The following is a 14,431-nucleotide window of genomic DNA, read 5'->3' as shown; positions in this document are numbered from 1 at the left end:
TGAGAAGATTTGGTAGAGAACTCGGAATATATAAGTAGGTTTCAGAATTAACACACTCTCTCTTGGATGGGTGGGGGGAGGGGTCTTATGGCATACTTCCTAGTTTGATATTAAAGATTTTATTATCGCAAAATCCAGTCTGTGGATTGGATATCTCAGCTTTATACACCAAAGAATATGGTAAAACTACACATTACAAAAGGGGGTGATTTACTTGTACATGACTAGAATATTTCATTACAAGCAGCAGATGTTAGATACATCAAGTTTAATGCTTGTAGACTGAAAAGGAAAGCCATGGTGATATGTATGGCTGGACTTCTTTTACATTTGCAGTGCATGTACAACATGTATATTTATGTTTAGTGTATCTTCATTAGATTTTTACCATGCATCTTGTCAAAATGGCCCTATAAAGATCCTGAGCATTCTGTCAAAATGCCCTCATAAAGATCCTGACTGAAGGAATCTTACAAGATGGAAGTTTAATATAAATACTAGACTTATGAGTATTATGATTGATATCAAACTGGAAACCTTACCCTAAAGTGACTTTTTAAGAAGTCACTAGTTAGACACTTAGTAGCTAGAAGCCAAACTACCAAAGCAGTGTGACCTTGACTCCTGCAAGATGTTTACTGCTTTCCAACTTCCTGTTATATGATGAAAATCAAAGAAGGAAGTCAGGTAACTTGTTACACTTTGAAACAAGTTCCTTCATCAAATATATATTTTTTTCGTACATGCTCACAACTTCCCATATGAACAAGATAGCATCAAGAACAGGTAACAGAGCCTTAGAGGGAAAAATCCTCACTTAGCTCTTTTTTGTTTGTTTGTTGAGACAGTACACAGAGCTGAGGACCTAATCAAGGCCATCCCATTTCAGCTCACCCTTTTCTGCTCTCTCACCACACTTATTTTATTACCACATATACCTCTTACCCTTTCATTACTTACTCGATCAAACCACCTCACACCATGTTATTGTTATTATTATTATTGTTATTATTGGCCATTCTTCATCTGTTTCCTGGCCCTACCACGCTGATGTTGGAAACAGCGATCAAGTATAATAAGATATGAATAAATCTTTATTATTCTCATTACTATTATTATTATTATTATTATTATTATTATTATTATTATTTTTATTATGATTAAAAATGATAATGATAGTGATAAGAATTATAATAATGATAATGTTAATAATAATGATAATAATGATAATGATAATAATGATAATAATGATAATGATAATGATAATAATGCCTTGTTGAAGTTGTTAATGGAAACTACGGAATGGTCTGTAGGCTTGACGTTAGATGGGGAACTCTGGTTTTGGTACATTATACATGAAATCTAGAGAGTGGATGTGAGTGAGTGAGGCCATTGTTCATCTGTTCTTGATGTTACCTCATTGTGGCAGGAAGTGGCGAGAAGTATAGAAATCTAGAACTTCAGAAATCTTATGTGGCTCCTGCAGTGTTGAGAATGTACTATTTGAAGGAGCAAGGACTCGTTTAGAATGAGAATGTCCTTGTTGAAACTTTTACCGCACTTCTATCCATTATGATGACTTCTTCCTTGTAGTGTAGCCACCTGTATGCGTTGTCGTGTAACACCATTTGGAGTTCATAATCATATGTAGGGTTTTGTGAGTGTCTTACAAACTCATTTTCTTGTTTTTCTTTCCTTCCTTGTTGTCATGTATATAACTTCCAAGAAACATTGATTTTGATTCTCTGTTCTTTGTAATTTTTGTCTCAACAACTTTGCTATCTGATTTGATTTCCTGTTGCTGTCTTGAAACTGCAGTTCCTTGCCATGGATGCACAGTACTTGGCATTTCATTGTTAGTGATGTGGGTAATTTGCTCTCTGATCTCTAGATATCCCTCTCTCTTGCAGTTTGGATTCTTTTTAACTTTTTTCCCCACTCTTCCCATGGTCTTTCTCTTTAAATGATTTCTGTTATGTTTATCACGATAGACAAGCATCTCTGCATGCTGTAATGCCACTTGGCTTGTATAATCTATTTCAAAGATAATGATGGGATGTATCCCTCATTCACTTCAAATCACAGCACTGATCTATATCTTTTTAACTCGGTAATTTAACTCAGTAACTCTTTCAATAGTATAATATCATCCATATCAATCTCTCAGATCATCTGTGTTAGTGTCATTTTTGTATTTATTCATGTTTTATCAGTGATTTACAGCTTATCCTGCTACCTGATGTTCTCACATCTCCCATGTAACATCTTTTGTGATATATGTGATTTTTTGTGATTTTATTATGCATTTTTCTCTGTTCGTCAGCCTCCACAATTTCCTGGGCTTTTATTCCATACCCCAACCAATAAACATGGTTCTTCTGTCTTAGCTCCATCCAGTTACTCTTTGTTACAGTTGTCAGCTTCTTCAGTATGTCTCTCCATTTCCAGGTCTGTCAGTAATTGCATTGGACACACTGTCTCTGGATGCGAATTAATGGATGCCAGTATGTCCATTTCCTCTCCAGGAGATGATGGCATCCAAGTTTCTGGGTTGGAGATGCTAAGGAGGTATGATAGTTTCCAACTTTCCTGCCAGAGTTTGGCTTGCATTGCTGTTTCCTTTACTAATTCACATCAGTTATTCTTCAGAAGAGTTTAATCAGTTAGTTAAGAAAATGGGTATAAGGGTTAGAAGACAGTTTATCATCTCCATCTACTTCCTTGTACCTCCTTGCTTGGTTTCTTTAGTGTCTTTTTTGGTGTTACGAGACTCTTCCTGCATGTGGTTACACGGTGAGTGAGAAGCCACCTTCATCAGAGAACTCACTGCTAAGGAGTCCATTCTTTACCTGCTACTGACTAAAAGATCATTGAAGCTGCAGGAGCCCTGTAAAATAGGTTCTGGGGTGATATCATTAAGAAATTTTAATGCCCTTAATATCATGAATATAATCTATTGAACAGATTTAAGAATACATTATCTCAAATTTCATGTTACATCGTGAATTTTAACTTTTCATGCTGTAACTTGTTGGAGAAATCACTGTGCAGTGGTAAAGATGTAATCATCAAAAGAACATCTGATTATAACCTTCTAGTGAAAGTGACATCATATAAGGGTAGATTATACAGTATGTGCATTTCTGAAAACCCGTGGCACAGCACATTTGAAGATTACCATGAGCTTAGAACATAAGTTTTCAGCAAAAAGAAGTATAAAGTGTCTTCTATAGTCCTGTACATATTTACATATTTATTCTCTTGTATGTATGCCATTTCCCACCTTAACAGGGTAGTGTCGGGAACAAACAGCAAACAGTTGATAAGCATATGACTTGAACTTTTCTTAAGTATGCAAGACACTCTTTTGAAATATAAAGTATGTTCAGCCCACAAACTGTCCAAAGAATTACTTATACAAAAAAATATTCCAAAACTTGGATACTGCTTGTTAAAAGATTTACAGATTTTTGATGTTCTGCCTGTAATTTCTGTTCTTCAGAGAAATGTGTAAGGAGATTTAGATCAAACTTGGTGTACTTTTGGATATTGTTGATTGAGAACTTGTTAAAAAATCCTTTGTTTGCTTCTTTTAGCATCAGTAATGTTTTCTAGAAGACAGGCTATGGCATGTTTTCACTCTGATATAGATATGTTTGAGAATGAAATTAGGTTTTTTACACTTCTTAGTATGCTTTAATTTCTGTTATCCCTAATGAGTTTTTAATGTGTCTTTTAAGACTTTATGAGTTTGTTACATTGTTAGAGGGCTGTTAAACAGTCTCTACTTTTCTTTATTTCATCCTTGATTGCCATTTCCTGCAGTAGCAAGGTAGTGCCAGGAATTGACAAAGAAAGACCATATTCGCTCACCCATTCTATTGCTTTCCTGAGCATCTCATGAAAATCACGGCTCACTCTTTATGATAAAGCTGCTTAGACCTTTCCGTGGTTTGTCCTGGTTGTTTCACATGCCCTGATTCAGTCCATTGACAGCACATCAGCCTCAGTATATCACATTTTTCCTGTGTACACTTTTCATCCTCCTGCGCACAACTCTATCCATAGTCCACGCCTCGCAACCATACAACATTGTTGGAACCACTATTCCTTCAAACATACCCATTTTTGCTTTCCGAGATAATGTTCTCGACTTCCACACATTCTTCAAGGCTCCCAGAATTTTCGCCCCCTCTCCCACCCTATGATCCACTTCCGCTTCCATGGTTCCATCCGCTGCCAGATCCACTCCCAGATATCTAAAACACTTCACTTCCTCCAGTTTTTCTCCATTCAAACTCACCTCCCAATTGAATTGACCCTCAACCCTACTGTACCTAATAACCTTGCTCTTATTCACATTTACTCTTAACTTTCTTCTTTCACACACTTTACCAAACTCAGTCATCAGCTTCTGCAGTTTCTCACATGAATCAGCCACCAGCGCTGTATCATCAGCGAACAACAACTGACTCACTTCCCAAGCTCTATCATCCCCAACAGACTTCATACTTGCCCCTCTTTCCAAAACTCTTGCATTCACCTCCCTAACAACCCCATCCATGAACAAATTAAACAACCATGGAGACATCACACACCCCTGCCGCAAACCTACATTCACTGAGAACCAATCACTTTCCTCTCTTCCTACACGTACACATGCCTTACATCCTCGATAAAAACTTTTCACTGCTTCTAACAACTTGCCTCCCACACCATATATTCTTAATACCTTCCACAGAGCATCTCTATCAACTCTATCATATGCCTTCTCCAGATCCATAAATGCTACATACAAATCCATTTGCTTTTCTAAGTATTTCTCACATACAATCTTCAAAGCAAACACCTGATCCACACATCCTCTACCACTTCTGAAACCACACTGCTCTTCCCCAATCTGATGCTCTGTACATGCCTTCACCCTCTCAATCAATACCCTCCCATATAATTTACCAGGAATACTCAACAAACTTATACCTCTGTAATTTGAGCACTCACTCTTATCCCCTTTGCCTTTGTACAATGGCACTATGCACGCATTCCGCCAATCCTCAGGCACCTCACCATGAGTCATACATACATTAAATAACCTTACCAACCAGTCAACAATACAGTCACCCCCTTTTTTAATAAATTGCACTGCAATACCATCCAAACCTGCTGCCTTGCCGGCTTTCATCTTCCGCAAAGCTTTTACTACCTCTTATCTGTTTACCAACTCATTTTCCCTAACCCTCGCACTTTGCACACCACCTCGACCAAGACACCCTATATCTGCCACTCTATCATCAAACACATTCAACAAACCTTCAAAATACTCACTCCATCTCCTTCTCACATCACCACTACTTGTTATCACCTCCCCATTTGCGCCCTTCACTGAAGTTCCCATTTGCTCCCTTGTCTTACGCACTTTATTTACCTCCTTCCAGAACATCTTTTTATTCTCCCTAAAATTTAATGATACTCTCTCACCCCAACTCTCATTTGCCCTTTTTTTCACCTCTTGCACCTTTCTCTTGACCTCCTGTCTCTTTCTTTTATACGTCTCCCACTCAATTGCATTTTTTCCCTGCAAAAATCGTCCAAATGCCTCTCTCTTCTCTTTCACTAATACTCTTACTTCTTCATCCCACCACTCACTACCCTTTCTAATCAACCCACCTCCCACTCTTCTCATGCCACAAGCATCTTTTGCGCAATCCATCACTGATTCCCTAAATACATCCCATTCCTCCCCCACTCCCCTTACTTCCATTGTTCTCACCTTTTTCCATTCTGTACTCAGTCTCTCCTGGTACTTCCTCACACAAGTCTCCTTCCCAAGCTCACTTACTCTCACCACCCTCTTCACCCCAACATTCACTCTTCTTTTCTGAAAACCCATACAAATCTTCACCTTAGCCTCCACAAGATAATGATCAGACATCCCTCCAGTTGCACCTCTCAGCACATTAACATCCAAAAGTCTCTCTTTCGCGCGCCTGTCAATTAACACGTAATCCAATAATGCTCTCTGGCCATCTCTCCTACTTACATAAGTATACTTATGTATATCTCACTTTTTAAACCAGGTATTCCCAATCATCAGTCCTTTTTCAGCACATAAATCTACAAGCTCTTCACCATTTCCATTTACAACACTGAACACCCCATGTATACCAATTATTCCCTCAACTGCCACATTACTCACCTTTGCATTCAAATCACCCAACACTATAACCTGGTCTCGTGCATCAAAACCACTAACACACTCATTCAGCTGCTCCCAAAACACTTGTTGGGACTATTATACCTTCATATATGCCCATTGTTGTCTTCCCAGGTAATTATCTCTTTCCACACATTCCTTAGTGCTTCTAGGACCTTCACTACCATGTCCACTGTCAGTTATCTAAAACACCCCACTTTCTTCAGTTTTTCTCCATACAAACTCACCCCAAATTAACATCTCCCTCAACCTTGCTAAACCTAATAACCTTGCTGATAGTCACATTTACTCTCAACTTCCCCTTTTCTCTCACTTTTCCAAACTCAGTCACCAACTTTTGCAGTTTTTCACTTGAATCTGCCACTAGTGCTGTATCGTCAGCAAACAGCAACTGACTTCCATCCCAGGCCCTCTTATTCCCCACAGATTGCATACTTCCCCTCTCTCTAAGAAACGTGTATTTACCTCTCTCACCATCCATTTCATAAACAAATTAAACAGCCATGGTGACATCACACATCTTTGCTGCAAACCAACCTTCTTTTGGAACCACTCACTCACCTCTCTTGCTATTGATACACTTGCCTTACACCCTTGATAAAATCTTCTCTGCTCTTAGTAGCTTTTCTCTGACACCATATATACTCAAGACCTTCCACATTGCATCTTTATTCATCCAGTCATTTGCTTTCTCCAGGTGCATAATAGCCACATACAAATCCATCTGCTTCTCTAAGTATTTCTTACACACATTCTTTAAAGCAAACATCTAATCCACACATCTGTCACCTTATTCCTTCACCTTCTCAATCACTATTCTCCCATACAGTTTACTAGGGACTCTTAGCAGATGTACGCCATCTTTTGTTTGAGCACTCAACTTCATTCTGTATGCCTATATACAATGGCACTATGCATTCTGCCAATCTTCAGGCACCTCAACATAATCATACCTACTTTGAAAATCTTAACTAACCTATCAGCAACACAGTCTCCCCCTTTCATAAGACATTCAATTGCAATACCATCCACTCCAGCCACCTTGCCACATTTCATTCTACATAAGGCTTTCATCACCAAACCACTCTCCATGACTCTTCTCTTTGCGCACCACCTTGACCCAAATACCCTACATGTGCCACCATGTAATTGAACATATTCAGGAGTCCTTCAAAATATTCACTTCTCGTACTTTTTGCGCATTATTCATCTCCTCTCACCTTTTGCCATTCTTCACTCAATCTCTCCTTGTATTTCTTTGCACAAGTCTCTTTTCCAAGCTCATTTATTCCCTTCACTCTCTTTTCACTATTGGTGTTTCTTCTTTTTTGAAAAATTTTCAAATCTTCACTCTGACCTCCACAAGATAGTGGTCTGACATCCCACCAGCTGCCCTTCTCAGCATATTCACATCCACAAGTCTCTTTTACATGCTTATCAATTGATATGTATTCCAGCAATGCCTGCTGACCATCTTTCCTACTTACATACATGGACTTGTATATGTTCCTCCTTTTAAATCAGGTATTTCCTATTACCAGTCCTTTTCAGCATACAATAACACAAGCTGTTCACCATATCCATTCACTTTACTGAATACCCCTGCCCTCCAGTTGTACCCTCAATTGCAACATTACTCACCTGTACATTTAAATCACCCAACCCTTATACCAAGTCTTTTGCATCAAATCTGCCAACACACTCACTTCCTGCTCCCAGAACCTTCTGAAACTCTTGCCTTTCATGATTTTCCTTCTTTGCCAGGTTCATAATCTCTGTTAATCATCAATTTCACACCATCAACTTTCATTTATACCCACACCAGTCTATAGTGTACACTCTTTTATACACTCCCACAATTTCTGCATCTCACCAACCCATGACTTTGTTCAAAGACATTTCCAAACCATTCTTCCCCATTACTCTTGAGCTTTGTTTCACTCAGAGCCAAAATATCCAGATTTCTTTTCTCAATCGTACTGCCTATTACTCCTTTCTTCTCATCTTGGTTACATCCTCACTCATTTAGACACCCCAGCCTGAGCCGTCAAGAAGGATAAGCACTCCTCACGTGGTTCCTTTTGTTCCATCTTTTAGAAATTGAAATCCAAGAAGGGGAGAGTTTTCAGCCCCTACTCTTGCCCTCTCTAGTCACTTTCTAAGACCTGCAAGGAATATGGAGTGTTTTCTTTCTAGTTTCTAAGCTTATAAAATGCTTTATCTTTCAGTGAATTTCATTGTTGTCGCTAGACTCCATCTGCTTTAAGTTACACTGCTAGTGAAGGTTCACCTTTTGCAAGGCTGTATCATCATTTGACAGATGAGAGAATTTCTCATCTCAAAGGAGTTCATCCTGTCTCTGTTTCAGTTTGTAGCACACCCCTGAAGCTGAAAGAGCCCCTGGACAAGGAGTCCTGCAGTTATAGCCCCAGGACCCCAACATGAAAGGGATCTGGGTTTCTATAAGATAATCAGTTTCAGAAGATGTGTTGCATTCTCATACAGGCTTGCATGTTTAGAAAACATAACATTATTTCTTCAACTGTTGTAGGTACAAATGTCATCTTGGGGCTACTTACTTGAGCGTGGAGCAGCTATGGGTATGGAGATAGTGTCATCTCTCTCCAGGGTCCCAGAGGGCACCACCAGCCATTATGAAGAAGAACATGATGAATATGGTGCTGATCACACATCTCAAATACACATAACTGGTAGAATAGTCCTCAATGTATGGAGGTTGATGAGAGTTGAGGTAAATATTATTTCATTCTAACATAGTGTGTTTATTTGAAGGTGCCATGCATTTATATACCTAGAACACAAAGAATGACATTTTTATTGTACTTCTTTAACTCATTCTGGGTAGTAACTCTAGAACTTTAGAGAGCAAATTCACCATTACAAAATTAAATACTCTACATATTTTATCATATTGAATTGGTTTACATTAGTCAGTTGTAAGAGCTTAAAAGAAAAGAAGAAGGCCAACAAGAAATTATATCTATGTCATGTTGCATTTTATGATGAACATAGCCAGCCCAATGAGTATCAGAGAGAGCACTTGCCCAGTGTGATGCTGATATGACAATTTTGAGTCTTCAGACAATCCAAAGGCTTGTTCCTAAGGTCTTGGCATGGAAGGTTCATGTCTGGTTGATCTGAAAAGAACTGGCTCTAATGGAAGGAAAGCTGATCTTCCATATAGGTTTACATACAAGAGTGATTCATAGGTTGTTGTATTGTATGGCTAAGAGTGCCTGCTTGGTGATATCTTGAAATTGTAAGTCAGTCTGCTTGTCTTGTGACATGTTGAAGCTGTGTATCATTTGACAGTAACATGGTTTGGCCAGTCCTCAAAGTTTAATATTCCTCAGCGTTATTCCTGAGAGTACCTGCCTTTGAGTACCCATGACAAAATTTTGCTTGTAAGCAGGGGTAGCAAATAGCACTTTCCTCATGTCCTTGTTTAATAATACTGGCACTGTTTCACCATTTTATAGATGTCAGCCCAAGTGTCATTGGGGACTGTTTTTGTCCAATTATCAAGGTTTTTCTTCAATATTTTTGTACTTGTTTTATCTTTTTTTTTTTGCTTGGGGCACATGGAATAATTTTGCCATATTTCTTGCGGGGCTATTGTAAATTTTTGTTTGATATATTTTTGGTTTGTTTTAGGTATTTTTGTTGATATTAATCTGTTTCTTCCTTGTTGAAATGCTTTTAGATCAACTAAATAAAATGTGATGCCCTCAGTTTATTGCCAGGCAGATGTCTCTCTTTTCTCTCTAGGCTGTTGATTTTTTTTTTTTTTTATACAAGACATCAAAACTAAAAGATGCCATGTTGTATGGGAGAAAGTTGTGATTTTCTTTAACCTGTCAGATGAATTTATTGTTTGAAGGAAAATGTACTAGCATACATTTGTTTCAGAACAAGTAAGCTAAGACAGTTTTAGTACTGTGGGCAAGTTTGTTGCTGGATTGACCACTTTTTTTGATGGCTTCTTAGAAATTTCAGTTTTTAGTTGATTTTGGACTATCCATAAGTCTGTGTTGGAACAAAGACAAATTTGAAAATACCATCTTTAAATAAGATATGAATTTTAGGCACTGGTTGTTGAGTCCTGAGAACAAACATCTGCTGATTTCATGTTTTATGATTTTCAGAGGGGGATGGATCCTCATGGATACACCTCATTTTGAAGGACAGTAATGTATTTTGAACCCTGCTAAGCAAGTGTTTTCTCAGATACTCATAGTGTTCTGCCTATGGTGAAGTAATGGTTTGCAGTCCATTTAAAATTACATTTATTGCAGTCAGATCATGGTGGTCTAGGCAGAATCTGTCTTAAACATCTTTGTTTCTGACCCTTCCCAGATCTGTGGATCTCAGAAGCTTAACATTAATACTAAGAATAATGTATTAACTGAAGAATAATGCTTATTAGATATCAGGTACTTGAGGCAGATGCAGTCATTAACCCTAGAAAATGATAGTATACAAAGGTATGATAGTTGCTTTTGTAGGTGTGCACAAATGGAAAAGTAAAAGAAGGAAGATTGAAATACATAGAGGAGAAATAGAAAAGGATGAAAATGAGAAATATTATTTTGCCACAAACATGCAATCTCTCTGTCACACATAATACTTGAGAACCCTATACTCAAACTCATTCCTTGGAGCTCTAGATTTTCCTTTGGTGAACGCTTTGCACAAGCCCTGCTTTTTGGCAAATTGGAAAGAGCAATAAATTGAAGTTGTAGGTAAGAACATTAAACAGGAGCTTTAGGTAGTAGAAGTTGTAGATAAGAGCAGTAGCTGGGAGTAGCATTTGGTAGTAACATTAAGTAGTAGTACTAGGTAGGAGCATTAGAGAGAAGTAGTCAATAGGAATATTAGGTAGGAGCCTCTGCAAACACTGTGCTGGACTTGCCCTCTGCTAGTGGCTTGTTAAGGGTGAGGCACTAAAGGCTAAGAAGTGGCAGTTTTGCAGAAATTTTTTTGCCATGGCCATGCCTTTGAAGGAGTTCCCAAAGAGAACAGTTGTCAGAGATATAGATAGATAGGTAGCTTCATAAAGGATAGTTCATGTGTGAGATTTGAGTAAGATTTTCAAATATCCCAGGGCTTCTTTTTATGAATAACACAAGAAAACTATCATTGGATGAAAGTAGGAAATGTAATTGGACCTTAACTTCTGTACACCATGTATATTTACTTGATTTTTTCTTTTTCTCATTATGTTTAAGACTCCTGTGATACTTTTTCTATGGTATCAGTGTTTCTAAAGACTCTCACAATTATTACTGATCATGCTGATTGATAAATCTCACAGGGTTTTATTCAGGGTAAAAAAAGTAGCAAAAACAATTCATTTTATACATTTCGTATTTGGGGTAACCTGAAGTTAAAATGCTTCACACTTTTTTTAGCTAACTATGCTGTGTAGGTTTGATTACCTGATTTTCTTTATGGATATTTCAGTTTTCTAGTAATATGTTTTCTTTCACTGCTCCTGCTAGATGGTAATATATTTGTTACACTGATTTTCAGCTCTAACAATGCAGTTAACGTGTATACAAGTTAGCTTAATTAATTTCTAGGTGGCACTCCAGAGCTACACCTTGGATAATGTTGCGTATCATGTTTTGCACACCAGAGTACCTTCCTTCTCCCATGATAAACTCAGGGAATGGTGGACTGAAGACACCACTAGGTAAACTGTTCCCTTCTTTTTCCTGATATAATGTTTGATATGTAGCATGTAGTGCTCATAAATCAAAACTTTCCCTGAAAGATGCAGACACTTTGATTTACTCTGTTCTCAGGTGGCGCACACTGGAACATTATTTAAGTCGTTGTGACCTTACTGTTGAGCTCCTTCATCGACTTGATCTGATTCATCGAACTGCAGAACTTGCTAGGCTTTTTGGCATTCAGTTCTATGATGTTTTGGCACGTGGATCTCAGGTCAGTAACTATAAAGTCTTTACACAGAAATTTGCAAAATTTTCAATAATTAAAAGAAATAAAGTTGAAAATTGAGATCATAGTTGAAAGTTCACCTCAAAGCCTACTAATGCCTTTTGCTTTTTCCATGTATGAATATATGTGAATTAGCTTATGTTAGAAATAGGTATTTACCATGAACATAATTCTCAGCCAGCCCATCAGAAAGTCATTTGCATTAACAATTGGTGCTAACTATCCTTCTCTACTCTCTTCTGCATTGTCATCCTCCACTTATGCATTTTCGCCCTTCAGCATAACTTGGAGCACCAATACTGTTGTCCCATACAGGAATAACATAATAGGGAAAAAATATAAATTGAATAGTAGTTCCAACAATATTATATGGTTGTGAGGCATGAGCTATAGATAGGGTTGTATGTAGGAAGGTGGATGTGATGGAAATGAAATGTTTGAGGACAGTATATGGTGTGAGGTGGTTTGATCGAGTAAGTAATGAAGGGTAAGAGAGAGGTGTGGTAATAAAAAGAGTGTGGTTAAGAGTGCAGAAAGAGGGTATGTTGAAATGGTTTGGACATATGGAGAGAATGAATGAGGAAGGGTTAACAAAGAGGATATATGTGTCAGATGTGGAGGGAACAAGAAGAAGCAGGAGACCAAATTGGTAGTGGAAGGATGGAGTGAAAATGATTTTGAGTGATCGGGGCCTGAACATACAGGAGCGCGAGAGGTTTGCAAGGAATAGAGTGAATTGGAACGATGTGGTATAAAGGGGTTGATGTGCTGTCATGGACTGAACCAGGGCATGTGAAATGTATGGGGTAAACCATTGAAAGGTCTGTGAGGTCTGGGTGTGGATAGGGAGCTGTGGTTTTGGTGCATTAAACATGACAGCTAGAGACTGAGTGTGAACAAATGTGGCCTTTTTTGTCTGTTTTCCTGGTAGTGATGCTGTTTCCTGTGGGGTGGGGTGGCATAGTGAATGGATTGAAGGCAAGTAAGCATGAATATATACATGTGTATATATGTATATTTCTGTGTATGTGTATGTATATGCATACCTGTTGATGTGTATGTATGTGTATGTGTATGGGCGTTTATGTATAAATATGTTTGTAAGTAGATGGGTCGTTCTTTGTCTGTTTCCTGGCATTACCTCGCTGATGCGGTAAACGGCAATCTAATATAATAAAAAGATATAAGGTAAAATATGTTTGAACTGATATCAAGGGATAATAGCTAGGTAAAACTACTTCCAAAAATATAACTCTTAAGAAAACTTATTAGTTACAGGGTATAAGATGTGGTTCCACATTCTGAAGGATGCAATTACATTATAACTGGTTGAGGGTAGGATTGGTCTTGACAACCTGTTTTGTGACAGGTAACCTTTCCATCTTGTCTATCATCTTACTGTTGATGGGACTAACTCTTGAGATAGACATACATAAGTCTCCAAATCACATTGTCTGTGCATCCTATAATGCTCATGGTTAATGTTCTTCACTTAATCTTTGGTGTGGTGCAAGCTGATTTTCATGAACCACAGTTTTCATGAAGGATCATATCAGAGTCAGTTTCAGGTTGAACTGGATGTTGTTGCATGTTATTGGTCTGGTGATGTTATTTAACAAAGATGAGTAAATTATCCTTTTATCCATTGTTTAGAATGGGTCTTTGTTATGATGCAGTGCGCTCACTGTAGTAAATCCGTAGCATATACTAGTTAAGGGACACCTTGATTCAAATTTTATGTGAAAATGTAACCGGCATACCTTAATCATTAAACATATAGAAGATGAGTAAATTCAGTGTTTAGGTGAGTGTAAATGTACTTGTATGCTTTTTATTTTCTCCCAGATTTTAGTAGTAGGTCAGTTAAAGTTATCTTTTGCATGCTAACTTGATATAGTAGATATAGACCATGCATGCAGTCTTTTCACATTGTTTGTATGAAATTTATTGTTAGAAGCTTTTGATGAAGGATAATTTATTGCTACCAGGATTTACTAATTCTTCAAATTTTTCTTTCAGTTCCGAGTAGAATCAATGATGCTTCGATTGGCTCGAGGCTCAAATATGGTCTCCATATCACCCAACATTCATCAAAGAGCAGCCATGAAAGCCCCAGAATGGATTGCTCTTACTATGGAGCCACAGTCAAGGTGTGAAAAGTCAACAAAGTTAGAATTTTTGTATGACATAGAATTATGCTAATCATTTGATGTCCATGATGCTTTGTGTAAA

At 37.8% G+C, this 14,431-nt stretch overlaps 1 protein-coding gene across 1 annotated transcript in view; it reads left to right on the top strand.

The window, feature by feature from the left end:
• The window catches only part of LOC139748258 (uncharacterized), a 123,697-nt gene that overhangs the window by 91,510 nt on the left and 17,756 nt on the right, over window positions 1-14,431 (top strand). Inside the window, exons 21-24 of the mRNA XM_071661193.1 lie at window positions 8,766-8,966; window positions 11,818-11,930; window positions 12,043-12,184; window positions 14,219-14,349. Of these exons, the coding sequence (XP_071517294.1) occupies window positions 8,766-8,966; window positions 11,818-11,930; window positions 12,043-12,184; window positions 14,219-14,349 (587 nt within the window). The remainder of the gene's footprint in view (window positions 1-8,765; window positions 8,967-11,817; window positions 11,931-12,042; window positions 12,185-14,218; window positions 14,350-14,431) is intronic.

The sequence above is a fragment of the Panulirus ornatus genome, chromosome 73 (genome assembly GCF_036320965.1).
Source record: "Panulirus ornatus isolate Po-2019 chromosome 73, ASM3632096v1, whole genome shotgun sequence".
NCBI classification, from domain to species: domain Eukaryota; kingdom Metazoa; phylum Arthropoda; class Malacostraca; order Decapoda; family Palinuridae; genus Panulirus; species Panulirus ornatus.
Note: the sequence above shows the minus strand (reverse complement) of the source record. Positions and strands in the feature narration are given on the sequence as shown.